The 26,160-nt window shown below is 46.2% G+C and overlaps 2 protein-coding genes across 2 annotated transcripts in view; one reads left to right on the top strand and one right to left on the bottom strand.

Moving 5' to 3' along the window:
* The first annotated feature begins 681 nt into the window (after positions 1–681).
* Positions 682–10,067, top strand: LOC118081242 (zinc finger and SCAN domain-containing protein 31-like). The gene is made up of 4 exons (XM_035107621.2): positions 682–740; positions 3,475–4,367; positions 5,141–5,261; positions 6,730–10,067. The coding sequence occupies exons 2-4, from the start codon at positions 3,633–3,635 to the stop codon at positions 7,581–7,583; spliced, it is 1,710 nt and encodes a 569-aa protein (XP_034963512.1). The 5' UTR covers positions 682–740; positions 3,475–3,632; the 3' UTR covers positions 7,584–10,067.
* A 474-nt stretch (positions 10,068–10,541) lies between these two features.
* Positions 10,542–26,160, bottom strand: part of LOC118080236 (uncharacterized) — a 33,334-nt gene continuing 17,715 nt past the window's right edge. The window contains exons 7-13 of the mRNA XM_060270922.1: positions 21,457–21,919; positions 19,991–20,086; positions 18,847–19,248; positions 18,022–18,024; positions 16,787–16,952; positions 15,680–15,712; positions 10,542–11,985 (exon numbers count right to left, since the gene is read on the bottom strand). Of these exons, the coding sequence (XP_060126905.1) occupies positions 11,468–11,985; positions 15,680–15,712; positions 16,787–16,952; positions 18,022–18,024; positions 18,847–19,248; positions 19,991–20,086; positions 21,457–21,919 (1,681 nt within the window). The 3' untranslated portion in view covers positions 10,542–11,467. The remainder of the gene's footprint in view (positions 11,986–15,679; positions 15,713–16,786; positions 16,953–18,021; positions 18,025–18,846; positions 19,249–19,990; positions 20,087–21,456; positions 21,920–26,160) is intronic.

Genomic DNA, 26,160 nt, shown 5'->3' with positions numbered 1-26,160 from the left:
CAGTAGATAATTACAGTAAATGAGCAAGTTAAATGAATTTGGATATGCAGAAGATATTAAAATAAATTTAAGAAACCGCAGAAAGAGGGGGAAGGAAGTCAAATTTTGAAATGTTAAATTGATTGTAAAACTAATGAAATGTATAAATTTGAAAAGTATAAATAAAAAACTTTTTTTAAAAAGCAATTTTATATGTAACTAATTTGCAAACAGTTTTTAATAACACCCATCAATAAAACGTGTGGTTCTTATTTTTCCCTATGTTTTCTGTCTTTCTTTCTTCTTTTTTAAAAATCTGTTTGTCTACTATGCAGCTGACAGTGTCATGGGAGCCTTGCATAAAGAAAGACCAAACCCCCTCCGTCAAAAAAAAAGTTGCATGCGTTTTGCTTTGTTAAAAATAAATAAATAATATTTAAATCACTGCAGGGGTGCAGATTGGGAATTTTTAGACTCTGGGACCTCGATGTGTGCATTCTTTCTTCACTTACGTACAAATGTAGCAAGCTGCGTGAAAAGGTAAGGGGGGCGGCTCTTGCCCTGAAATTCGGCCCGGGAGGCACCACTTGCAGGGGGAGGGGAAGGGAATTTCAAGTGGATCTATAATGGTTAAATCCAAAGAATCCAATTCCTAGAGAGGCTCAATAACGCTGGTGGGGGCGGGCGGAAGGGGAGGTCAGTAATGGACTCATCTTCCTCGCTGGAGGGGGCAGAATGGCTCCTTTGCAGCTTTCAGTAGGGTGAGCCGATGACCACCAGGTTCAATAATAAAGGGACCTTGGGTGGGTGGAGGGTGTTGGAAAGGTGCAGAGGAGGAGAGACAAGGGATGGTGGGGGGGCTAGGGTGGGGGTGCAGAAGGGAAGCACCCCCTTTCTCCCCTAGATCCTCTCCCTTAAGGGAGCAAACCTTGCAATGCACGTGGGAAGGGCACGCAGAGCAGGCCAGAGGTCCTTCTGGCACTGGAAGTGAAGGTATAAGGACGGACTTCCTAACTGCGGCACACTGTTAAACTTAGGAACTCCCTCCCACAGGAGGCAGTGATGACCACCAACATTGGTGGGTTTCGTGGAGGAGAGGGCAACCTGCTGAGGGCTCTCCTCTGCCCTGCCACATTTGGAAGCAGCAGTGTTTCTCAGTACCAGGTGCCAGAAACCACAGGAGGGGAAAAGTGGTCTTGTGCCCGAATCCTGCTTGTGGGTTTCCCAATGGGGCCTCTGGATGGTCATTGTGAGGGCAGGATGCTGGACTAGGTGGGCCACTGGCCTGATCCAGCGGGCCCTTCTTAGGTTCTTATGAAAATGGCTCGTCTCCACTTGTTGAACCCCTGGCACCTAAACATTTGGGGATAGACTGCTGCTGTAAAAGGAGGCTCCCCACAGCTAGAGGCACAGACATTCCCCTCCCCTAGGCAATGCCATTTTAAAAAGTAGCAGTAAGATACAACTCTGCTGCAACATCAGTTTTGTTATGCGTAAATAAAGTGTTTACCATCTCTTTCCTAATTATCTTCCCCACTAAGACCATCAGCTTCACTCTCCCTTCTTCCCATATTTTCTGTTTCCAGCCCAATCTGGTCCTCTCTTTCTTGGGGGAGGCCTCTTTCTTCCACTTGCCCAGTCCAATTGCTCCCTTCTGAATGTTAATTTTGCCAACTCCCCCCCCCCCCAAAAAAAAATTAGTACCCAGACTGCTTCTGAAAATCTTCCCTTCTCTTCCAATGGCAAGTACAGTACCGGTAACACCTTCATTGCCCCTTCAGCCAGTCCCCTCCCCTCTCTTTCTTTGACCATCCTTTTTGCATACTGCTTTAATTTCAGTGTGTTTTCAGATACATGTTTCGAGTATAATAAGTAGTTTTTCACTCTTCATTCTGTTCATTTTTCTTAATTTTCATCCACAAGGAAGGTGTTAATTCCCATTTTTTTGAGATAACAACTTTGCCATTGCATTGTCTGTGTGGCTCTGTTAACTCAATAGGTGTCAAATTCTGAAGCGCACCCCAAGTCTCCGTGTCAAAGAGTCCCCAAAAGTGGCATCTAGAGTGCATGTGAGGACTGCAGGTTTGCAGGCAAATTGCACACGTGAGAATATAAGAGCCTGCTGGATCAGGCCAGTACTGATCCTTGTGGGCCGTGTGTGTGTGTGTGTGTGTTCAACTTTCTACATCTTTCCATTTTGAGAACAGTCTATTTATTCCTACTGTCTGCCTCCTGCCACTTGACCAGTTTGTAATACACACACGAACGTCTCATACATCTTGTTTTATTGTATTTTTATATATGTTGGAAGCCACCCAGAGTGGCTGGGGCAATCCAATCAGATGGGTGAGGTACAAATAATAAATTTTTTATTATCATTATCATTGTCATCATCATCATCATCCCAATCTGTGCCTGTGTTGGATTTAAAATCCACTTTTAAATATGTAAGGGTTTTTAATTGTTTTTGGATATGCAATTGTTCATAGGCAGCAATCATTTTAACTTTATAAATATGCGTGCATGAGGGAGAAATAGCCCAAGCACAATATATCATATATGTATATAGTACAGTGGCGCTGTGGGTTAAACCACAGAGCCTAGGGCTTGCCGATCAGAAGGTTGGCGGTTCGAATCCACGCGACGGGGTGAGCTCCCGTTGCTTGGTCCAGCTCCTGCCAACCTAGCAGTTCGAAAACACGTCAAAGTGCAAGTAGATAAATAGGTACCGCTACAGCAGGAAGGTAAACGGCGTTTCCGTGTGCTGCTCTGGTTCACCAGAAGTGGCTTTGTCATGCTGGCCACATGACCCGGAAGCTGTATGCCAGCTCCCTCGGCCAATAATGCGAGATGAGCACCGCAACCCCAGAGTCGGTCACGACTGGACCTAATGGTCAGGGGTCCCTTTACCTTTACAGTATTGTAAAATGACTTCAAGATCCTTCATAGGGAGCCATCCATTAGTAATATTATTTTTATTTTTATTATGCTAAGCTTACTTAGGCGTCTTAGGTGAGTTGCCTTGGTAAAAGCTTTTTGAAAGCCTAAGTGTGCTTGCTGACATTCTCAAAGAACTCTGATAGGTTCACAAGGCAGGACTTCTCCTTGTTGAAGCCATGCTGGTTCTGCGTCAGCAAGAATTGGTCTTCTATACAGTACTCTAAAAAAATTCCTTCAGTAGCACCTTAAAGACCAACTAAGTTTTTATTTTGGTATGAGCTTTCGTGTGCATGCACACGAAAGCTCATACCAAAATAAAAACTTAGTTGGTCTTTAAGGTGCTACTGAAGGAATTTTTTTATTTTACTTCGACCCAGACCAACACGGCTACCTACCTGTATACAGTACTCTGTTATTTTATCTTTAACCATACTTTACAGCAGGTGATCAGGGATGGTGGTAGTCGTAGTCTAGAAGCTTCTCAAGGGCCACAGGTTCCCCATCCCTGCAAATATACTGTCTAACCCCTGTTTGTCTGTGTTCTTTTTCCCTCAGGTGAAAGGGCTTCCAGTTATCGACTTCAAGAAAGTATCTCTGGAGTATCTCTGCAGACTCTGATTCAGGCGCAGGTTAAGCGTTTCTCTTGCCTCTTGCTGTGAGATTTGAAGGCTGACTTCAACTCGGCTCTTCCCCCCCCCCCCCGTCAGAATAAAATGACTACAGATTATGAATCCTCATCAGCCTTTGGTCTCCAGTTTCAGGATGCGCAGATGGGACTTAAAAGGGAGACCCAGGATGAACCGGCAGCTGCCCTCCAGCCAGGATCTGAGGAAATGGGAGAAGCTCTTCAGCATCAGTGGACAGCCCTATCTGTTAAAGCAGAACCAGATGTGGGTCTCTGGTCCCACCAATATGAAGCTCAGTTGCAGGAGTTCATGAAGACACATCAGGCCCCTTGCTCCGGACAAGGAATCCCACCGCTGCCAGAAACTGTCCTCTGCGTTGATGCTAAAGTAGTTGCAGCAGAGCAGTTGGCCCAAATCCTGCCATGCACTCAGAAACCAAGTCAACAGGCCTGTGACAGGCTGGACTCCATGGTGCAAGGAGAAGGCCACAAGAGAGAAAGACATGATATCCTGAACGAGGAGGCCACCGTCAGCTCAGATGTACCCTGCCAACACTTTAGGCAGCTCAGGTACCTGGAGGCTGAGGGCCCCCGAGAGGTTTGCAGCCAGCTCCGGGATCTTTGCCATCGGTGGCTGAAGCCGGAGAGGAACACCAAGGAGCAGATCCTGGAGCTGGTGATCCTGGAGCAGTTCCTGGCCGTCCTCCCTCAGGAAATGGAGAGCTGGGTGAAGGAACATGGCCCGGAGACCTGTTCCCAGGCAGTAGACCTGGCAGAAGATTTCCTGCTGAGGCAGCAAGATGCTAAGAAAGAGGAAGAACAGGTGAAGGGCAAAGGAGAGAAGTTCGAAATGGGCAAAATGACATTGCCAGTCCTGGCATTGGAGCCTTTTGCTTTCTAGGCCCAAGGCCTTTCTCGTAGTAGCCTGGGAAGCTTTGGTTCTCTAGGCCAGAAGCCTTTCTGGTAGTAGCTCGAGCTGGGCGATGGTCAAACAGCGATACCGGTTTCAGACTTTTTGAAATGGGGATACATTGCGGCTCCCCAGTCACTGCCTTCCTGCAGTCTGCATGCCTGCCTGCACTGTGTTGGCAGCATTCGGGAAGCTGCAACGTATCGCCATCTCAAATTGCCTTCATCAGCTGAGAAATGGACTTCCTTAAACTTAAAGCAAGTCTAACTTCCTTAACCTTCATTTAAATTGCTCCTGAAGGTCGATAATGAGGGAGACGGAGGCGCTTCACCAGGGAGTGCGTTCCACAGATGGGGAACCACTACCGAGAAGGCCCTGTCATGGGTCACTGCAAACCGGGTGGCAGCCAGAGGCGGCACTGCCAATGGGGCTTTCCTTGCTGATTGTAGGGCCCGGGAAGGTTGATATTGTGGGACTCCCTCCCTTAGGTCCCAAACCATTTTGGGCTTTGTTCTAAACCCATGAATTGGGCTCGGTAGCTCACAGAGAGCCCCAACGCATCCCCTTTCCTACTGCTTCAAAATGCTTTCGAGTTGTTACTGTCATATGTTGGGTGCTGCCCAGACCAGGAATGCACGATGGCAGAGAGTTATACAAATTTAATAATTCCTTGTTTGCTGTTTCAGGAGCACTTTCACGTGATCACAGTCAGCTTCCCTGACGATGAACAGGCTTTGTTGGAAACCTCACAGAGCCAGTCCCACCGGGAGATCAAGCAGGAGGATGAAAGGGATTCCAGCTCCCCAAGTAAGGACCTGTTGTTACAATCCATTGCTTACCACAAAGAGCCTGGCAGGGCTTTAATTTGGGGATTCCTCCTTGGGGAGAATGTTTAAAGTGACTGCACTTGGAATCCTGTGTCCGGTTCTGGTTGCCTCACCCTAAAAGGGATAGTGTGGAGTTGGCGACAGTTCAGAAAAGGGCAAACAAAATGAGTCAAGGCGATAAAGCAAAGATCATTGGGAAATATTAAAACGACTCAATAGCTCAGTCGGTACATTATGAGATGCCTAATCTCAAGGTCATGGGTTTGAGTCCCATGTTGGGCAAAATATTCCTGCAGTGCAGTGGGTTGGACTAAATGACCCTCGTGGTCCCTTCAACTCTACAATTCTATGGTTTTATTATCGGGTTTTTTTACTTTAAGAGTAAAGACAAATAAGAGGAGGCATGATATAGTTGTACAGCCAAACCTCAGTTGTCGAACGCAATCCGTTCCGGAAGCCCATTCAGCTTCCAAAATGTTTGACAACTGAGGCGCAGCTTCTGATTGGTTGCAGGAGCTTCCTGCACTCAAGCAGAAGCCGCACTGGACGTTCAGCTTCCGAAAAACGTTTGAAAACCAGAGCATTTACTTCCGGGTTTTTGACGTTTGCGAGCCGAAACGTTCCAAAATGGAGGCATTCAGGATCCGAGGTTTGACTGTATAAAACAGGCACCCCAAACTTCAGCCCTCCAGATTTTTTGGACTACAATTCCCATCATCCCTGACCACTGGTCCTGTTAGCTAGGGATCATGGGAATTGTAGGCCAAAACATCTGGAGGGCCGCAGTTTGGGGATGCCAGGTATAAAATTAGACAAGGTGAGGATAAAGTGGGTAGAGAAAAGGTTTTTTTTCCCCTTTCTCTCTCATAACACTACAGCTTAGGGACATCTAAGAAAGCTGAATGTTAGAAGATTCAGGACAGACCAAAAAACATCATTCTCACAGCACATAATTAAACTATGGCATTGGCTTCCAACACGAGGCAGTGACAGCCACCAACTTGGATGGATTTAAAATAAGATCAGACGAATTTATGGAGGAGAGGGCTGCTAGCCAAGCTAGCTGTGTCCTACGGTTGGAGGCAACATGCCTCAGAATATCAGTTGCTTGGGATCACAAGTGGGGAGAGTGTGGCTGATGCACAAAGGTTGTGTGAGATACTCAGAGGCATCTTGTTGGCCACTGTAGGAATAAGGCAGGCATCTCCAAACTGCGGCCCTCCAGATGTTTTGGCCTACAACTCCCATGATCCCTAGCTAACAGGACCAGTGGTCGGGGAAGATGGGAATTGTAGTCCAAAACATCTGGAGGGCTGAAGTTTGGGGATGCCTGGGATAGGATGTTGAACTAGGTGGGCTACTGGCCTGATTCAGTGGGCTCTGGTGTTCTTAGATACTGTACCTAAATTGTAAGTAAAGTGTTCTCCCTTATTATCTCTCTATTCCAGCAGGTGACGGACACATGAATGGTGAGCGTTTGGAGGAAGCTGAGCTTCGAAAGCTGAAGAAAAGCTCAGGAGATCAACGTGGATCAAACAAACGGAAAGAAAAAACAACGCAGAGGCGGAGAGAGAACTCTCTTCTTTGTCAGGCGGGTGGTATTGGAGATCAACTGATAATCCCCACAGGAGAGAGCAGGGACGTGTCCACCGTGTGTGAGGAAAGCTCGAGTGATGCCACAGGCCACGATGGGTTCTTAGGAGACGAGCCTTATACCTGCTCCGCCTGCGGAAAAGTCTTCCGTCTCAAGTCAAGCCTCAAAAGACACTGGAGAAGCCACACGGGCGAGAAGCCGTACACCTGCTTAGATTGCGGGCGGAGCTTCAGCTGGAGGAGCAGCCTCACCACACATCAGAGAACCCACATGAGTGAAAAGCAGTACAAATGCTCCAAGTGCGGGAAGACCTTCCGCTGGAGCCAGAACCTCACGAGGCACTGGAGCATCCACACCGGGGAGAAGCCCTACAAGTGCTCCGACTGCGGGAGCAGCTTCAACCGGAGCCAGAACCTCATCACTCATCGGAGAATCCACACAGGAGAGAAGCCGTACAAGTGCTTGGACTGCGGGAGCACCTTCAACCGGAGCCAGAGCCTGATCACGCACCAGAAGACGCACGCGGGAGAGAAGCTGTATATCTGCTCAGACTGCGGGAAGACCTTCAACCGGAGCCAGAGCCTCGTTGCTCATCAGAGACTCCACACGGGGGAGAAACTCTACATGCTCCGGATGAAAGGAGAGCTTGCGAAGAAAATGCAGCCTCCTCAGACACGGGTGGATTTGCACACTGCGGACATGATATAGTAGGGTTGCCATATTCCAAAAAGTGAAAATCCAGACACAAATGTTGTTGAGCAGGATCTCCCCGCAAAAAAAGAGAAAGTTCTCAAGCTATTTTTAAAGGAAATTTGCCCCCCCCCCAAAAAAAATCAATGTTGTGGATTTGAGCTGCCATATGTCTGGATTTTTCTGGACATTTTAACTGATTTTTGAAAATTTCGCCCAGACGCTGACAGCCCTATGATATAGGCGGGCTCACAGCGGATGGGGGAAAGATGGGTTTGAGAGCCACCCCTTGTTTAGATAGGTACAAGGATACAGTGGAAAATGAGTGCTGGAAATGTTCATTTAAGTCGGGGGTTGCTGGTGTGGCAGCCTGAGGGTGCTGGTATACCCACTGGGACCTCCTGTGGTGCCTGCAAAAGGTCTCTGTAAATATCCCCTCAAAAATCCACAATGCACAAAAGACGCTTTGCTCTTCCTACTCTGTTCCTGTTTGTACTGGCTCTGCCTCTCCTGCAGTGAACACGCCCCCTTTCAATATGCCCAAGTTCCATTGGACGCCAGGACTGGATGCCCGCCTTCCCTTCCATTCTGAACAGGGGAGAGGTGCGAAGAACTGCTCTCAGCGGTGGCTGATATAGGTGCCTTTCACCCCATTTATCAGGCAGCTGACGTGGAGGCATGCTTCCATCATTTGGCGATCCTGTCTCTCTTCCTCCCAATGCTGTTAGATGTGGTGTGTGTGTTATAGCAAACACTCCTGCATGCAGCATTTTCTCTAAAAGTCAAGGGCTCTGTGCAAATCTCTTTTCTGTTGAGCGATCAAGGCCAATGAAGGAGGACTTGCTAAGCTTGTGTAGCATAGTGGACATGGGTTCAGATTTTGGGATGTCACATTGACAGCGAATACTTAGCCAGAGCCCGACCTCACACAAACACCTCTCCCCAAATATGTGTGCAGTATGCTGGAAATAAAACTGTTGTATGTTAGTTAAAATATTAAATTCGATCATCCCTGAAAGTTGAACTGTATCCTCTGACTGAACATTCCTTCAAACTCCTAGGAAAGAGACTACTAGCCAATGCTGCTTCTATGGACTATATTTCTTCTTTTTCCTAGCAAACTGCCTAAAACGAATCCTTAGTTTAGTTAATATAAACATTGACTAGATTCCTGCCTTCCGCCACCTGCCAAGGAACCTGGGTGTTTTAACCTAGAAATGAAGACCCATCTAGTAGGTGGTGTATTTTACATTTTAAAATTTGGGGGAATTGATTTAGTGCTTGTTTTCCCCTTCCCAGTAGCCCTGAATCCAACCCGAAACCTGCAAACCACCTCACAGCCTCAGTTCAATCCTGGCAACAGCCATTTCCTTCCCCCATCTGGATTTCCTCACCCCCTGCCCCATTTTTGTTTACCATCTAACCCAGGCATCCCCAAACTGCAGCCCTCCAGATTTTTGGCCTACAACTCCCATGATCCCTAGCTAAGAGGACCAGTGGTCAGGGATGATGGGAATTGTAGTCCAAAACATCTGGAGGCCCGAAGTTTGGGGGTGCCTGATCTAACCTGATGAAGCATTCTGTTGACCTTGAAAGCTGGCAAGCTGTTTTCTGACATTTTTAAAAGGTACAGTAAAGGTAAAGGGACCCCTGACAGTTAAGTCCAGCCGTGAACGACTCTGGGGTTGTGGCACTCAACTTGCTTTACTGGCTGAGGGGGCCGACATTTGTCCACAAGCAGTTTTTCCAGTCATGTGGCCAGCATGAGTAAGCCGCTTCTGGCAAAACCAGAGCAGCGCACGGAAACACCGTTTACCTGCCTGCCAGAGCGGTACCTATTTATCTACTTCCGCTTCGATGTGCTTTCGAACTGCTAGGTTGGCAGGAGCTGGGACCGAGCAACGGGAGCTCACCCCGTCATGGGGATTTGAACCGCCGACCTTCTGATCGGCAAGCCCTAGGCCAGGCATGTCAAACCTGTGGCCCTCCAGATGTTTTGGCCTACAACTCCCATGATCCCTAGCTAGCAGGACCAGTGGTTGGGGAAGATGGGAATTGTAGTCCAAAACATCTGGAGGGCCGCAGGTTTGACATGCCTGCCCTAGGCTCTGTGGTTTAGACCACAGCACCACCCACGTCCTTCCTGGGGTGAAATCCTAAAAACAACTCAACTTCAATCCTAAAATAAGGTCAACAACTTTGGTCGGGCCCCACGGCCCTTCACTTCATCAAATCTGGCCCTCTTTGAAAGAAGTTTGGACACCACGGCTTAAAGCCTTTCCCTCAATCTCATGGGATAATCCATACAGGCAGATATATTTTAGAACAAAATACTCCCCAAGTACAAAGGAGCTCTTTTTGCATGAGAATTCTTTTTTTGTTGGAACTGCGCAATAATAATCACCATTTTGTTTCCCTCTTCAGCCTGGGCTGCCATATCTGATCTTGTTTTGCCGACTTCTCATTAAAGGTTTCCATTGAGGGCTGTATAGCATGCATTCAATTATAATTTCCACCTCTTGTGTTGTCATTTAAGTAATTAAATTCTTCCTGGCTGAGCTTCGCCAAATCATGATGTAAGTACGAAAAGATAGCGGTTGCTCACCTCCTTAATCCATGTTTCAAGATGAGAGTCCGTTTAAAGTCTGAAATGCAACATCCAATGACTCTATAATTTAGCAGTTCCCCCCCTTTTTTCTCCTCCATCTGGAACATGCCTGTTCCCCCCCTCCCCCTGAATCTTATAATTATGGAAAACAGGTGTCTCTTGCATGTAGGAGTGGCTCTTGAGAGCGCCAGCAGTGCGAAGCTCTTAGACCCAGCGCCCCTGCCGCTTGTATCTTGACTCCTTGAGTCTGCAAGGGCTAATTACCCCCATATTAGCCCCGAATTACTAGCACGGCTGGAATCCCTTCGTGTGGGAGGCAGTCATTTCCCACAGCGAGAGACCAGAAGTCCCTCATTGTGCAGCGCATAATTGAACTCACTGCCATTGGAAGGCAGAGATGGCAACCAACTTAAAATCATGGAATTGCAGAGTTGGAAGGGACCACAAGGGTAATCTAGTATGGATCTCTGCAATGGAGGAATCTTTTGCCCAACGTGGTGCTCAATCTGGTGACCCTTAGATTAAGAGTCCAGCACTATCCAGAGGACACCCCATTTGATGCCCCCGATAGACAGGATCTAGCTTGTAAATAAGGAACGTCAATGCATCAACCCAAAACACATTTATAACAGGGCAGAAGCCCCACTCAATGCAATGAGGTTTATTTCTGACAAAGTGTGGAGATGGCGAGGCTGTATTTGCAGAGGGCATTTGAAGCAGATGCCCTGTTCAATTTCTTTTACATTTTCTTCCTGTCTAAGGTCTCCAGAGGAAGGAGCTATCCTACCTGACATGGGTGAAGGGGTTCATTTTTTAGTCCTCTGTTAATCCAATGATGCATGCATTTTCACAGCTGCATAAGGTCTTGTGGGGAGAGGAAGGTTTCCTAGAATTGCAGAGTTGTGGGGGACCCTAAGGGTCATCTAGTCCCACCCCCTGCAGTGCAGGAATTTTTTGCCCAACGTGTGGCTCAAACCCACACCCCTCGGATTAAAAGTCTTGTGCTCTGCCAAAGGTGAGGAAAATATTACTTATTGGGACTGTTACGGTAAAAGTATTACTATCTCTTTAAGAAGTAAGCTGCAGAGGGAATTACGGGAAAAGGAAGGAAAATGCAAAGCCATAACAACCCATTTTTGTTTTGTTATTTCTGCTGATTTTGACTGGAATGAATCCTCTCAAAGTCCCCTTGAAAAACTGCCCAACGTGCTCTTGGCAGGTAAATGTTTTTTATATCAGTCACTCTGGTCTGGAGAGAAACTCCTGCTGGGCCTGAGAGGCAGATTTTGTCTCCTCATGAGATACTGAGGTGGGTTTTAATCCCCCACAGATGAAAGAAAGGGAAGAGGGTCTCTCCAGAGAACGAGGCTCCTGAGAACGTGTAGAGTTCCGCTCCTGAGTCGGCGTCAGAAAAAGACACACGTCCCCCTTCATAGTCCAGAGTCACCCGGATCCTCCTGGGCTTCTTCCTCAGGGACAGAGGAGAGTCATCAGGGGAGGTGCAGGGCCAGTACTCACCAAGCCACTTCCCCACAGCCCAGACCCCCTCCTCAGGCTTTAAGGGGAAGCCGCCCTTTCTCCTCACAGACTTCCTGGCGACCCCCACATCCCACCATTCCGCACTTTCCACATTGACTTCCCAGAAATGTCTGCCTGCTGTGAATCCCTCACGTCCCAACACAGAAAGCTGCTCATTGAATCTCTCAGGATTGTTGGGCAGGTCTTGATTTTTGTCTCCCCTTCGCAGGATTTTCAGATCCTTCGACAGGATGAGTTCAGGATGGGCTGTGTCTGGATCCAGAGTCACATTTGCTGTTGGGGAGAAGATGAGGGAAAGAGAAGATTAGGCAGAGTCAGCCAAGAGACAGAAACAGACATCTTGTTAAAAAAACAACAACCAAAAATCCCAGATTCCCTTTCAGATGAATGGGATTTCTTTGCATCACATGCAAGACTCCTCCTTGCAGACTTTCATCAGAATAAATATCTTCCTTGTTGGTTTTTAAATCAGTTTTCTTCCCTTTCTTATATTTGATGTGTATTGTGCCTGCCCTCCTCTCAACCCAGGCATTTTCTAAGAGGAAAAACCACCCAGTAAACCTGTTACTCATCTTTTCTGTGTTAGCGAAGGGGAAATAGAGGAGAATTGGAGGAGGCAGGAGAGGAGAGAAGCTGCTTTCCTCTGACAATATCTGTGGGAATTGGCCTTTGGGGACCTCTGGGTTTGGAGATGAGGACCCCCCTGTTCTAACAACAAACAACAACAACAACGTTATATTTTCTTTCTGCCCTTCATTAATAGATCTCAAGGTGGTTCACAGCATAAAAATACAACATAAAAACACATTTAGGCATCCCCTCACTTTTGCAGGGGTCATCTTCTGGGCCCTCATGCACACAAGTGAAAATCACACTAAGCAGGGAGCCTGTTTATTCCTGCTCTCCATCTCTCTCACCCACTTGGTATCTCTTTGCCTTCCTCCCTACTATCTTGGAAGTTTAGGGCTTACCGCCAGGGAAGAGCAGGCAGGTGGCAGGGCAATTTTACAAAGGACGGCTTATTCCATGCTTCTCTTTTGGATTTAATATATACCATAAGACTAGTTCCCTGGGGAAAGGGGTAATAACTCAAAAAGTTACCAGTTAGAGGATGAGACATTCATGATAGGTGAGTGTCGGGTTGCCATATTTTGAAGAGGGAAAAAGAGGACACTTCTACTCTTAACCATGGATCGCTATAACAACTCTCATTTTAAATACCCCTACTCTATGTAGGTGAATACACAGTGGAAGTGAGGAACAGGTTTAAGGATTTAGATTTGGTGGACAGAGTGCCTGAAGAACTATGGATGGAGGCTCGTAACATTATACAGGAGGCAGCAATGAAAACCATCCCAAGGAAAAGGAAATGCAAGAAAGCAAAATGGCTGTCCAACGAGGCCTTACAAATAGCGGAGGAGAGGAGGCAAGCAAAATGCAAGGGAGATAGGGAAAGATACAGGAAACTGAATGCAGATTTCCAAAAAACAGCAAGGAGAGACAAGAGGGTCTTCTTAAATGAGCAATGCAAAGAAATAGAGGAAAACAATAGAATGGGGAAAACCAGAGATCTGTTCAAGAAAATTGGAGATATGAAAGGAACATTTCGTACAAATATTACCATAATCAAGGACAAAAGTGGTAAGGACCTAACAGAAGCAGAAGACATCAAGAAGAGGTGGCAAGAATACACAGAGGAATTATACCAGAAAGATATGGAGGTCTCGTACACCTCAGGTAGTGTGGTTGCTGACCTTGAGCCAGACATCTTGGAGAGTGAAGTTAAATGGGCCTTAGAAAGCATTGCTAATAACAAGGCCAGTGGAAGTGATGATATTCCAGCTGAACTGTTTAAAATTTTAAAAGATGATGCTGTTAAGGTGCTACACCCAATATGCCAGCAAGTTTGGAAAACTCAGCAATGGCCAGAGGACTGGAGAAGATCAGTCTACATCCCAATTCCAAAGAAGGGGAGTGCCAAAGAATGCTCCAACTACCGCACAATCGCGCTCATTTCACACGCTAGCAAGGTTATGCTTAAAATTCTACAAGGCAGGCTTAGGCAGTATGTGGACCGAGAACTCCCAGAAGTGCAAGGTGGATTTCGAAAGGGCAGAGGAACCAGAGACCAAATAGCAAACATGCGCTGGATTATGGAGAAAGCTAGAGAGTTCCAGAAAAACGTCTACTTCTGCTTCATTGACTATGCAAAAGCCTTTGACTGTGTCGACCACAGCAAACTATGGCAAGTTCTTAAAGATATGGGAGTGCCTGATCACCTCATCTGTCTCCTGAGAAATCTCTATGTGGGACAAGAAGCTACAGTTAGAACTGGATATGGAACAACTGATTGGTTCAAAATTGGGAAAGGAGTACGACAAGGTTGTATATTGTCTCCCTGCTTATTTAACTTATATGCAGAATTCATCATGCGAAAGGCTGGACTAGATGAATCCCAAGCCGGAATTAAGATTGCCGGAAGAAATATCAACAACCTCAGATATGCAGATGACACAACCTTGATGGCAGAAAGCGAGGAGGAATTAAAGAACCTTTTAATGAGGGTGAAAGAGGAGAGCGCAAAATATGGTCTGAAGCTCAACATCAAAAAAACCAAGATCATGGCCACTGGTCCCATCACCTCCTGGCAAATGGAAGGGGAAGAAATGGAGGCAGTGAGAGATTTTACTTTCTTGGGCTCCTTGATCACTGCAGATGGTGACAGCAGTCACGAAATTAAAAGACGCCTGCTTCTTGGGAGAAAAGCAATGACAAACCTAGACAGCATCTTAAAAAGCAGAGACATCACCTTGCCGACAAAGGTCCGTATAGTTAAAGCTATGGTTTTCCCAGTAGTGATGTATGGAAGTGAGAGTTGGACCATAAAGAAGGCTGATCGCCGAAGAATTGATGCTTTTGAATTATGGTGCTGGAGGAGACTCTTGAGAGTCCCATGGACTGCAAGAAGATCAAACCTATCCATTCTTAAGGAAATCAGCCCTGAGTGCTCCCTGGAAGGACAGATCGTGAAGCTGAGGCTCCAATACTTTGGCCACCTCATGAGAAGAGAAGAATCCTTGGAAAAGACCCTGATGTTGGGAAAGATTGAGGGCACTCGGAGAAGGGGACGGCAGAGGACAAGATGGTTGGACAGTGTTCTCGAAGCTATGAACATGAGTTTGACCAAACTGCGGGAGGCAGTGCAAGACAGGAGTGCCTGGCGTGCTATGGTCCATGGGGTCACGAAGAGTCGGACACGACTAAACGACTAAACAACAACAACTCTATGTAGGCTCTAGAAGCTCTTAAGTTTCAACAACAAAAGAATAATAATAATACATAGTGCTCCCTCACTTGCCACATGAAAGTATTTGGGCTCATGTTCACATCTTTGTGAACATAAGTGTGCACAGAACAATTTATTAAACTGTTTAACATCTGCATATGGACTCTCCTTAAGGGCAGGGGGATGTTAACTTGCCCTCCCAGACTCCTTCTCCAAGATCTTGTAGCTGAGCCAGCGTCCTTTTAGTTCAGCCACAAGAGAAGGCTGTATGTAAATGCTACAGTATGTGATTCTCTGCTGCAGATTAGTTTAGCCAGGTGTCTTAGATCCGAGTCTAATGTTCTGTGCTTTTCCCCACAATCAAGCAGTATATAAATTTTATGAAATAAAGCAAAATCTATAAAATTAGGGGGGGGCACCAGGATACTATATAGGCAGGAGTGAAACTCAGACTGGTGTGCCGGTTCTTCGTAGGAACAAGCTCTGCCTCCAATCCAAGCCTTCAAACTCCCTCCCAGTTCATTCATGGGACATACAAAGAACCGAAACACCACCAGAGGACTGTTACCCAGAGTTACACCATTGATGGGGGTCCCAAAGTCTGTGGAACAGACAGTTCAACACCCATGAAATATCAGTCCCCATCCCTCCTGTGAAATTGTTCCTCCCCTGGAAATTTACCCTTTTGAATCTGTTTTCTGTTTAACACAGCATCTGAGGAAGCAAAAAGATATAAAGTGTAAGGGCAACACTCTTCCACCAGAAATAAATCTCCATACAAAAGTAACACTTCATAACATAGCATCCTTAAATTCAAGTACAATTATTAAATAGTAGAAAAAATAATTAAAAACAAGAAAATCATAGGAAGAATCTATGAAAACAACTAAAGCTTTAAAACTCAGCAATCATAAAGCAAACTTACAAATAGCAGAATAAAAACATTCAGCATAAATCCTGATGGTCTCTGAACTTTGTCCCTGAAATTGGGCTCTACATTGGAGGACTGGAAGGGGGGGGCAGAGCAATAGGAATCCCATAAAAGGATAAAGAGGGGAGATGGAGGCAGCCTTAACAAGTAAAGTGGTGGAGTAAATTATTAAAGCAAAACTTGTGAAACATAACAACCCGGTATTGGCAGAGCTGTCATGCAAAGGAAAGTCCTTCCTCATGAACCTTTAAAGAATCTTACAGATTGTTAACAAGCAGAATTGTGCTCCATGAGGCTCCTGTGCTCTTGCTTCCATCTTCCATGTGGGAACTCTCAGGAGATCTTGAAGGCTGAAGCCCTAGATAGGGCAGCTGCAGGGGGACGTCTGAGGAGGAGACGGCTCAGGCCTTGGCTCCATTGCTGAGAAACAAGCCTGAGCAGGAGACAGGGGGTTGGACTGGATGGCCCTTGTGGTCTCTTCCAACTCTATGATTCTATGACAGAGGGGGAACTGGGGGCTTCTTAATGCCCTTTGACTCCATTCAGAGCAGGAGAACCTCCCAAAGGACAACCCCAGATTGTGTAGACTGGTAACCAAAAGGAAAAGGAGGTTCTGTAGAATTGTAAACAGAAGCACATGGGAGGAAAAAATCCTGACTCTGGTTCAGGCTTTCTTTACAAGCTCCAGTGTCAGAATATATATGTGCCATTCTAGGGGACAGGAAATGAAGGCTGGAGCACCAAGAAAGAAGGTATCCTGGGGTTACAAAATTCCATGCAGTAAGAGCCTGGCATGTTCACTTCTGAAGAAGTAATAAAATTCCCAGTGTGAAATTATTGCAGCCATTATTCATTACCTTTCCATTGTTTCATTGTATCCTGCACAAGGTGATTTAGATCACAGGATTCCAAGATCCTGTTCCTCAGTTCTGGAGGGAAAGACAGTGGCTTCTCTGGACTCTCTCTTTTCTCATACCTGGTGAAAAGAAAAACAATGAATGGCCCCATTCTGGCACCTTCTCCCTAATTATTACAGGTGATTTCAATAAAATGAACCAAGGGGAAGTTTATTTCCCAATAGGTAATTTTCAGGATTCAGCTTCAACTCGTGACTCACATCCAGTCCATCACCCACCTCCAAGCATTTCAACTCCCTGCCCTGACTGAGATGGAAAAGCGGTATAAAGCTGGGTGTCCACCACAGATTGGGGAGACCTCAGTCCTAAATCCCTGAGGACAGCTGTCAGTGGCTTCGTAAGGATGCTAAACAGCACAAGGGACAAGATGTAACCCCAAGCGACACCACTCTAGGGCTCCCATGGCTTCCAATGATGCTGCCCCATAACAACTTTCTGGGAAGGTCCCAGGATGTAAGAACCAAAGCCCTGAGATGGAATGCCTGCCATCTCTCCATCCCTGAGCCTCTCCAGAGGATGTGAGTGATGTTCAAAGCTGCCAAGCATTCAAGGAGAATAACCTCCACCCTTCCTGCCCCCCCCTCTCACCCAGGAAGGGTGCAACTCCATGCCCCATGGGACTCTCCCTCCAGAGGCAGGAAACAACCTGACTTTCACCCCCCTCTCCAGACCACCTTCAGCCTCTCATGCTGGAAACGCTTCCATGAAAAAGAACCCACCTATTCTAGACCAACAGACCTTCCCTCCCTAAGTGCCTCAAAGGGGCTGAGTTACCAGAGTTGGGGGGCTTCTAGTTGGACATGGAAATCTATTGGTATTTCCTAAGCTCTTCCCAAGCATCTTTGGGACTTTCTCTTCTAGATATTTGAAATTACCACAAAGTCCATGAACAGAAAGTGCAAGAGAAAGAAAAGAGCCCCCTATCCCTGTGTGAAGTGATGTGGGGAGGGAGGAGGCAGTTGACCTTGAACCTTGGAGGTAGAATTGGGGGGGGGGCTACAAGTTCAAAAGAGGGGGCTCAACTTTTACCCGTGAGATGCTGCAGGGAGTGAGTCCTACAGTCTCTCCCCTGCAACCCCTGGAGGGCCATGTTTGAGGTTCCTGCACTCCAGCCTCATGGAGGGATGCTAATGGGAATGAGCCAGATCCACTTACCTCTGCAAGGTGCTTCTCACATCCTAAAGGGAAAAAGAGAAGGGAATTTACTGCACACCACAGGCCACACTAGGAAGCCCCCTCAGACCCTGGCCCTTGGATGTCACTCTGCCTTGTACATGCCAAGGTTTTGGGTAAGGATGGTGGAATCAGCCGGTTTTCATTTCTCACAGCTTTTATTTTTCCAATCTGATATTATGAATTTTTCCAATATCAAGTTCTCAACATTTCCACATCAGTTTGCAATGATTATTTTTAATGCTTATGGAAATTCACCAGCTTTTAAGGGAATTTCACATTTGTGGGTTCAAGAGAAGATTCCACCCCATCTCCTGTCTTAGATTATAATTTATTAATTTAAATGCAGTTTGCATTGTGCAATTCAGACATAAGTAAGCCTACAGGATAATCCTACCAGGGCACTGTCCCAAATAGTATTCCATAGAAGTCCCCAAATTTCAAATTCTATTCTCTAACTGGAAATAAAAAAAGCACCTGCAGCATAAAATGCCTCCAAAGGGGTAATAAAGCAGCTGTGTATCTTTGGGCTCATCCACACTTCCCTCTGTCTTGCTCTTTGGTCACTGTGACTGAGCACCATTTTGGGCCAATCTAGATCCATGGGGAAGGGGATCAACCCAGAAGTTGTGGAGGGAACTGGAAGAGAAGCTAGGTCAAGAGATTGGCTCATGTTGGAAAGAGGCCTGAATGCATCCTTGGTGAAGCCCAGCACAGGGCAGGAAGGCAGCATTGCCAAGTGGGAAGGCATTCTGAGACAAATCTTCAGCATAGAGCAGAAAACCACCTCCAGTTCCATCAAGACCACAGAAGAATCTCTAGTCTGCATTCTGGTGAGTTAAGCATCCCAGGTCTCTTGGGTCTTCCTGTCCATTACAAATCTGACTAGAGGCTCCATCAACTGAGCCCCTGAACTCCTTGTATACATGAAAGGGGCACATAAAGGATAGGAGGCAGCCTTTTCCTGGAGCCTTGGGCTGTTCCTGCCACCGTCTTACCTGCAGGAGTTCACTCGCTGGCTGCTGACACTTTTCCTCCATCTCCTGGATGATCCTCTCAAGGGAGGAGAGATTCCTGGAGAGTCTGGCCAGCTGCTCATCCCTTTTCCCTGCAATCTCCTTCTCCACCTCTTCCACATGATTCAGGAGACGCTTTTCTTCTTCTTCCAGGAACTGGCGCAGTTGTCTGAACTTCTCCACAGTCTTCAGCCTCTCCGTTTCTGTTAATTTCTGCAAGAAAAGAGGAGGTCTGAGTGTGGAAGATGGTCAGCCTTCAAAACAGCAGGAAGAGAAATATGAGAATTCCACAGGGAGGACACTTCTGATTTTTAATTGCTGTTTCATTTGACTTCTATTTTGTAGAGGGCTACAGCCTAAAAGAAGGAGCTTTTTTCCCTAGCTACGGATATTCCCTGCATGTTTTGGGGCATGGCACAATCAGAGTTCTAAATTGTCCAGAGAACATTCATGGACTTAAAACACCTCTCAGTTTAGACTGGGGCCATTTAGGTGTAAGAAGGCAACAGAAACAGAGGAGGAGGAGGACAAAGTGCAGACTTTCCCCCCATAGCTCCTCTGTTTTCTTTAAAGGTTCAAAATGGCCTCCGTTTCCTAAAGATGAATAAGAGCATACATTTAGAAAGATAATTCTTTACTAATATTTATGGTAAATCTGGATTTGAATTGAACTGCTTCCACCTTCTCAGCTCACTAGTCCTCAGCCTTCTCCGTGACTGCTTTTCACATAATAAATGACAATGGGAGGTACATTTATGAGGGTAAAGTACATATCAAAATATTTATACAAGGAGGTAGCTACCCTAACATCTGATTCATTTTCATAATAATAAATTGATAAACAAACTGACATGGGAAAATGAGAAATGGTTGGGCAGATTTCCTCATCCCTCCGCAGTCCTGACTCGATTCTTCAAGTGCTTGTTCCCTCACTAGTAACAATAGTGACACTTACCAGGAGGTCTTTGCTTTCCTTGTCCAGGTCTGCTTGATAGGCCAGAATTTCCTCTCTCTCTTTCCTCAGAATCTTCAGGTGGTGACAGATCTCTCCCTAAAGAGAAAAGGAAAAACTCAGGTTTGATTGAGACACAGAGAGATGAATATTACACTGGCTTCTTGGGCTTGGTGGACTTGCTGTAATAGCAAAGTAGTTTACTGGAGGAAATAAAAGTCTACAGATTTTCAACTTTTTTGGGTCCTGGGACTTGTCTGTCCATTCCCAACAGCACTGACTCCTTGCCAGTTTGCTTGCTTACTTCGAGGCCACCTCAGCTCCTGGCAGGCAACCCCCCCTGGCCAACCCCAGAGACACCATTCGCTTGCGGAGCTTGTAGCCAGGGCTGCTGCAACAAACAGCTGTGCAAGCCTTTGGGAGGCAGAGATGGCATCCGAGGAGGGAGGGAAGGAAAGAGGGACAGAGGCCAGCGTTGCCAGAGGCACCCCTGAGCATCATTCAAGGCACCCTAAGGTGCCACAGCACACTGGTTGAAAACCACTGCAGGACTAGGATGGAAAAGTTTTCTAGTCTAACTAAATAGTCTGGAGAAGAGCAAAGGCAGCCACGCTTGCTCCTTTGTCTTCTCCGAGGAGACTTCTAGCCTGCCTTCTCATCTTGAGGTCCCAGGGAGGCATGGGTAGAGGAGGAGGAGGAAGGACTAAGGCAGGATCCAGAATGAGGATTTTATTTTTATGTATAATAGCACAGGTCCAGTTCTGAGTTGTCATGGCAAAGTCATATTTTCCCCTAGTATTTGCAGATGCTACTGTACTCTGAACCACTGAGTCCTTTGCCGTTTGGGGTGCGAGGAGATCCTCAGGTCCCCCCCCCCCCCGCTGAAACCTCATTGCACAAGCCCCACAGCACACCCAGAATAAGTGTGTTCCCCACCAGTAGATGCTTCCACCCCCCACTCCTAAATCTGCATCCAACAGATACTTGGTGGGGATTCTGCACCATCTGGTCAATTCATGGCCACCAGCCCCCACCCCCGCAGCTGATCCCTTGCTGTTCTCTGCCTTTCAGGGCATTGAGGCGGCATCCTGCTTAGCCAAAAGGAGACATGTACTTACAGGTACTTGTGTATGTACAAATTACATTTGTAGTGTTCTTCATTTGTACAAAGCAACCTTGCTGGGGGATGCGGATGAGGTTAACCCTTTCTCTCTCTGCCACGGTCCCAATTCAAATCTTGCTGTGATTATTTCAAGGGAAGATCCCTTTGTCCCCCTGGCAGAGAGAAAGACTTCAACTCCCTCCTCCCAGCCATCCCAGGAGCCCCCAGGCTTCCCCTTGGCTGCGTTTTACATAATAAACAACCACCAATTCATGCCATGCCTACTTTGGACCCGAGAATTAAAAAGAAAACCTCCCAAGAAGAATCTACAGTTATTTCTCCACATTAAGATCCAGGGATCTCCTACCTTGTACTCCTCGAAAGCCTCCTCTAGAGGAATCACTTCGTGATGTTTGTGCTCCTTGGACCTGTCACACACCACGCAAATGGGGGCTTCATCCTCCTTGCAGAAGAGTTTCAGGGGCTCCTGATGCTTCTCACAGAGTCTCCCTTTTCCTTCTTCCGCCTTCCCTCCTTGATCCCTGAGATTCTCGATTAATTCTACGAAGTTTGCCAGTTGCCGATTAGGAATGAGGCTCCTTCTCCGGACTCTTTGCCTGCACTGAGGGCAGGAAGCCTCTGCCTCCGATTCCCCCCAGCACTCGATCAAACAGGATCGGCAGAAGTTGTGCCCACACTCTGGGATGGTCACTGGATCCTTGAAGTAATCCAGGCAGATGGAGCAAGTGGCTTCATCACAAAGATTCTGGATGTGACCCCCAGCAGCAGCCATGGCTCCCTCACCATTCAACCACTGGGAGTTTCCCTTCCTGAAAATGACTCGGAAACAGAGTGACCACGTGATCTTTTTTTAAAGCAATATGTCCTTTGCATTTGCTGAAAGTTTTCTCAAGGAGCAGCGAAGGCTCCTTGATTGCTTCCCATGCTTTTGATAACAAAAACACACACTGTCTAGTAAGTTGTGGTATTCATACTGTAACATTTTCATTCATAGGCTTCCTTGTCATTTTTGAATGGGAGAAAATCTGACTCTGCCCTAAATGGACGGGAGTTTTGATTTAGCAAGGGGTGTTAGCATTTCACTCCTCCGTTGCTTGGATGTGTGATCCCCCCTGCCAAGCAGGAAGCACCATCAAAGCATTCTTGACATATGCCTGTCAAGCCTCCGCTTAAAGACCTCCAAAGAAGGAGACTCCACCACACTCCTTGGCAGAAAATTCCACTGTCGAACAGCTCTCACTGTCAGGAAGTTCTTCCTAATGTTTAGGTGGAATCTTCTTTCTTATAGCTTTAATCCATTGCTCCGTGTCCGCTTCTATGGAGCAGCAGAAAACAACCTTTCACCCTCTTCTATATGACATCCTTTTATATATTTGAACATGGCTATCATATCACCCCTTAACCTTCTCTTCTCCAGGCTAAACATACCCAGCTCCCTAAGCCGTTCCTCATAAGGCATTGTTTCCAGGCCTTTGACCATTTTGGTTGCCCTCCTCTGGACATGTTCCAGCTTGTCAGTATCCTTCTTGAACTGTGGTTCCCAGAACTGGACACAGTACTCCAGGTGAGGTCTGACCAGAGCAGAATACAGTGGTACTATTACTTCCCTTGATCTAGATCAGGGGTTCCCAACAAAATTTTCTCGAGGACCCCTCATCGAGCCGCTATTGTGACAAGGACCCCCATTAATTCCTAATCCTAAAATTAAAAAGTGAGAGCCAAATTAAGAGTCTTTTTATATTTTATATTTAGACGTTTTTTACAGTTACAACAGAGTACTCCATCAGTATACAGTTAGTTTTAATTTTCAGTTCTTAATGAGATGAGTTAAATCTGTCCTTTGAGTCCATTATTTCTGAAATATTAGGTTCCAAACTTGAAACTTTCACTCTGAAATCCGACCGCATGTCGAACCGATTCCTATATTTGTTTTTCATGAAACACATGGAAGAAAATGCTTGCTCACACCGATATGTGGTTGCAAATGGAAGGATCTTTTTCATTGCCTTATCTCCAAGTTTCTTGTAGTCCTTGCGGCATACAGCAGAACTACTGCCTCTATCTAATTCTAGTTTTGCGCTAGACTCTGCTCATGCAGGAAGCGGCCAAAACAAAAAATTTGTTATCATACGAAATATATTTAATATATTTTTTATTCTAATAGGATCTTGAGGACCCCTCTGGCATAGCTCGCGGACCCCTGGGGGTCCCCGGACCACCTGTTGGGAACCACTGATCTAGATGCTATACTCCTATTGATGCAGCCCAGAATTGCATTGGCTTTTTTAGCTGCTGCATCACACTGTTGACTCATGTGAAGTTTGAGGTCTACCAAGACTCCTAGATCCTTTTCACATGTACTGCTCTCAAGCCAGGTGTCACTCATCCTGTATTTGTGCCTTTCATTTTTTTTGCCCAAGTGTAGTACTTTACATTTCTCCCTGTTAAAATTCATCTTGTTTGCTTTGGCCCAGTTGTCTAATCTGTTAAGGTCAATTTGAAGTGTGATCCAGTCCTCTGGGGTATTAGCCACCCCTCCCAATTTGGTGTCATCTGCAAACTTGCTCAGGGTGCCCTCAAGCCCATCATCCAAGTCATTGATAAAGATGTTGAATAAGACTGGGCCCAAGACAGAACCCTGTGGCACCCCACTAGTCACTACTCTCCAGGATGAGGAGGAGCCATTGATGAGCACCCTTTGGGTTCGGTCAGTAAGCCAGTTACAAATCCACTGAATGGTCCACACAACAGGGTTGTCTATGTTACTCCTTCAGGCTGCCCGCCGTGCAGTATAGAGAGCAGACTACATAGCAGGGCTGTTGTAGTCTACTGTCACCCTCTGCACCTTAAAAAATGTTGAATAAAAAATGCAAAGTAAAAGGCAAGTTAGGAAGAAAGGCAGGGTTTGATTTGATTTAATATTTGTATTTCGCTAGTCCAAAAACAAACGTTGAGCTCAAAGTGTTTCACAATAATCACAAACAGCATCATTGCAATCCCTGACATAAAAGACAGCAGCATATAAATATAAATAGGACAAACATGACAAATTCCTTTTTAAAAAATTGATACAATGCAATAAAGTCACAATCATGTCCTTCCTTTGGTGCTGCCCTTTTTTTTTGGAGTGGGGGGTGAACATGACAGCCAGTTGCCCAGCTGGTCCAGTCTCACAGGTGGGGGAAACTGAGGCTGCTCAGAGCCTGCCACTCTTTCCCCAGGCAACCTGTGATAGACTGGATATGCCTGTGTCTTTCTGAAAGGAGAAACTATTTCTACAAAGATCGCTGGGAAGGTGGTGCCAGGACCCAGGCAGAATCAGGCAGCATCTGAGAGCCCCTACGCCGACTTCTTAAAATTGGAAGCCGGGAAGTAGGAGGAGAGAACAGATCGCGCATGGATCCAGCTGCAGCACTTTCCAGATGTCCTCAGCCTCCTAATGCAAGTTTCCAACCATTGTTCCACCTAGCTCAGTATTGCCTACACCAGAGGTCAGCAACCTCCGGCCCATGGGCTGGATACGGCCCACAAAGGCCGTTTATCCGGCCCATGAGCCGCCCGGTCACTGAGCCGCCCGCTCGGCAAGTCCCCTGAGCGTTGCGCTAAACCGGAGCAGCATGGCACGGGGACTCACCGAGTGGTGCTGGAAATTGCCTCTGCGCATGTCCAGAAGCCGAAAATCGTGTCTGCGCATGCCCAGACGCCGAAAATCGCTTCTGCACATCATTGCTGTATGGATATACTATTTTTATTCTTTTTTATTTGTGGTTAATTGTGGAAATTAATTGTGAAGAAACAATAGGGGAACTCCAGCAGCTGACCCAAGATGCTGGGTGTTGCTGGTGCTGGTTCTGGGCTGGATGCGGGAAGGACCTTTGTTAAGGTTGAACCAAGGCTGCTGCGGGGATAAAATAAACTTTATGCAAGGCAGTAACCTCAACTAATGTTTTCTGCTGATGCAACACATAGCATGGCAGGACTTCTACACATAGCATGGCAGGACTTCTGGGGCAGCCTAGCGCCCCCAGGTTGGAATTGGCAAAGCTCTCTGGTTTAGTCATCTTGTCTAGCAAAAGGAATTGATTTTGATGATGTGATTTCAAAAATAGCAGAGAACAAAGTTAGGGGAAAAAAGGTTTTAAGTGATTTTTAGGTAAATAAACCAGAAAACAACACTTTCCACTGTGAGTATCTTATTTCTCCTTCTTTTAAGAATTTCAGGGGTGGAAGTTGACAAGAAATTTTCCGCACCGGGTGCCATCTTACCTTGCTATGCCACTGCTCTTGTCCAACGGAATTCCTGGGATGGGGGTAGGCCCCCCCCCCGGCCTTAAAAAGTTGACAACTCTGGGAAAGGGGGGGGGCAGGAGAAACATTTGCACCACGGTGCCAGATATGCTTAAGATGGTCCTGATTACAATAACAACAGTACACCAATTATATATTCCCAAGTTCCAGATGTCTACAGATAATCATCCTCATTCCTGTCTCTGCATTTTATCAATCTAATCAAGCTAATTTATCAATCTAATCAATCTAATTTTATCAAGCTAATATTATCAATCCTTATTCTCAATCTGATCAGCCATTGTTTCTGTGGCTCACATCTTCTGCAGCAAAGTTTCCATGTTGTTAACCCACAAGAGGCATTTTTTTAAAAAATAATCTTATTCTCTGTCCAATTATTTGGTATTCAGTCCTCTTATATCTCCTTTGTTCGTCAAATTCTGATTAAAGGCTTTGTTCCAAAAATAAAGTTTCTAAATGGCAAGTCAACAAATTCTCTCTGATGTCTTTTAATGAGCTTGTGTCTGGATATGTCTGTATATATTGCTGTATTGTGGGACATGCTTCCCAGCTGTATATTATATGAAGATTTTTTAAATCCCTCCGAGAACAAAAGGACCTCCACCAAGCTCCTCTGGGCCCTAGAAGAGCTGGCAGAGATCCAACGTTCTCTGTCCTTCTGTCCACAATTTCTGTCTACAATCATGTACAGTGGTACATCTGGGATCCATTCTGGAGGCCCATTCACAACATGAAAAGGCCG

The sequence above is a fragment of the Zootoca vivipara genome, chromosome 2, assembly GCF_963506605.1.
Source record: "Zootoca vivipara chromosome 2, rZooViv1.1, whole genome shotgun sequence".
In the NCBI taxonomy this organism is placed as follows: domain Eukaryota; kingdom Metazoa; phylum Chordata; class Lepidosauria; order Squamata; family Lacertidae; genus Zootoca; species Zootoca vivipara.
This window is presented reverse-complemented; position numbering and strand designations above follow the sequence as displayed.

What these genes read in the sequence shown, in the direction of transcription:
- LOC118081242 (XM_035107621.2), top strand. Translation starts at nt 3,633, where the DNA reads ATGACTACAGATTATGAATCCTCATCAGCCTTTGGTCTCCAGTTTCAG. An exon ending in CTAAGAAAGAGGAAGAACAG is followed by an intron (nt 4,368 to 5,140) that starts GTGAAGGGCAAA and finishes TTGCTGTTTCAG; the next exon opens with GAGCACTTTCACGTGATCAC. An exon ending in AAGGGATTCCAGCTCCCCAA is followed by an intron (nt 5,262 to 6,729) that starts GTAAGGACCTGT and finishes TCTCTATTCCAG; the next exon opens with CAGGTGACGGACACATGAAT.